This window comes from Gavialis gangeticus, unplaced genomic scaffold (assembly GCF_001723915.1).
Source record: "Gavialis gangeticus isolate Ggan-Ray unplaced genomic scaffold, GavGan_comp1, whole genome shotgun sequence".
NCBI lineage: Eukaryota > Metazoa > Chordata > Crocodylia > Gavialidae > Gavialis > Gavialis gangeticus.
The window spans coordinates 34975313-34975991 of NW_017729006.1; the positions used below are offsets into that span (position 1 = coordinate 34975313).

General features: G+C 75.3%; 1 protein-coding gene across 1 annotated transcript in view; it reads right to left on the bottom strand.

Moving 5' to 3' along the window:
- LANCL2 (LanC like 2) overlaps positions 1-673 on the bottom strand; it is a 55909-nt gene extending 55236 nt beyond the window's left edge. Inside the window, exon 1 of the mRNA XM_019509105.1 lies at positions 378-673. Coding sequence (XP_019364650.1) covers positions 378-581 — 204 coding nt within the window. The 5' untranslated portion in view covers positions 582-673. The remainder of the gene's footprint in view (positions 1-377) is intronic.
- Between the last annotated feature and the right edge of the window lie 6 nt (positions 674-679).

The following is a 679-nucleotide window of genomic DNA, read 5'->3' on the forward strand; positions in this document are numbered from 1 at the left end:
CCCAACGTTCCAGTCCCGCCCTCCCTGCGCTCTAGAACACGAGGGCCCTTCGCGTTCCGGCGCCCCGCCCCGGTGCAGAACGGCAGAGAACCACACAACGTTCCAGGACCGCCGCGTTCCAGACCCCGCCCCTCCCGCGCCGTGTTCTAGAACGCGGGGGCCCTCCCCAGCGTTCCAGACCCCGCCCCGGGTGCAGGACTGCAAAGGACCACACAACGTTCCTAGCCGGCCCGCGGCGCGTTCCAGACCCCGCCCCCTCCCCAGCGCGTTCTAGAACGCGAGGGCCCCCAAGGCTCCCGAGCCACGCGGCCACTACTGCCGCAGCAGCGAGCCGCGGCCCCGGCCCCGGCCCCTCCCCCACGCGGCCCGCGACTCACCTTCCCGTCCGCATCGAAGGGGAGGGACTCTTCCTCCTTCGGGCAGGGCGCGGGGTCCCGCTGCGTGTCCGCGGCGCTGGGGGCCGGCGCGGGGGCGGCCCCGTGGGGCTGGTAGTCCGGGTAGGGGTTGGCGAACGCCCGCTCCTCCATGTCCGCCTCGCCGCCCAGCTGCAGCTTCAGCCGCTTAGACATGCCCTCTCCCATCGCGGCCGGCCCCTGCGCCCGCCCTCCCTGCACGGCGAGCCGGCGGGGACACGCTCCCTGCCGCGCGATCTCCGCCGCAGCGGGGCCAAGCCCCGGCC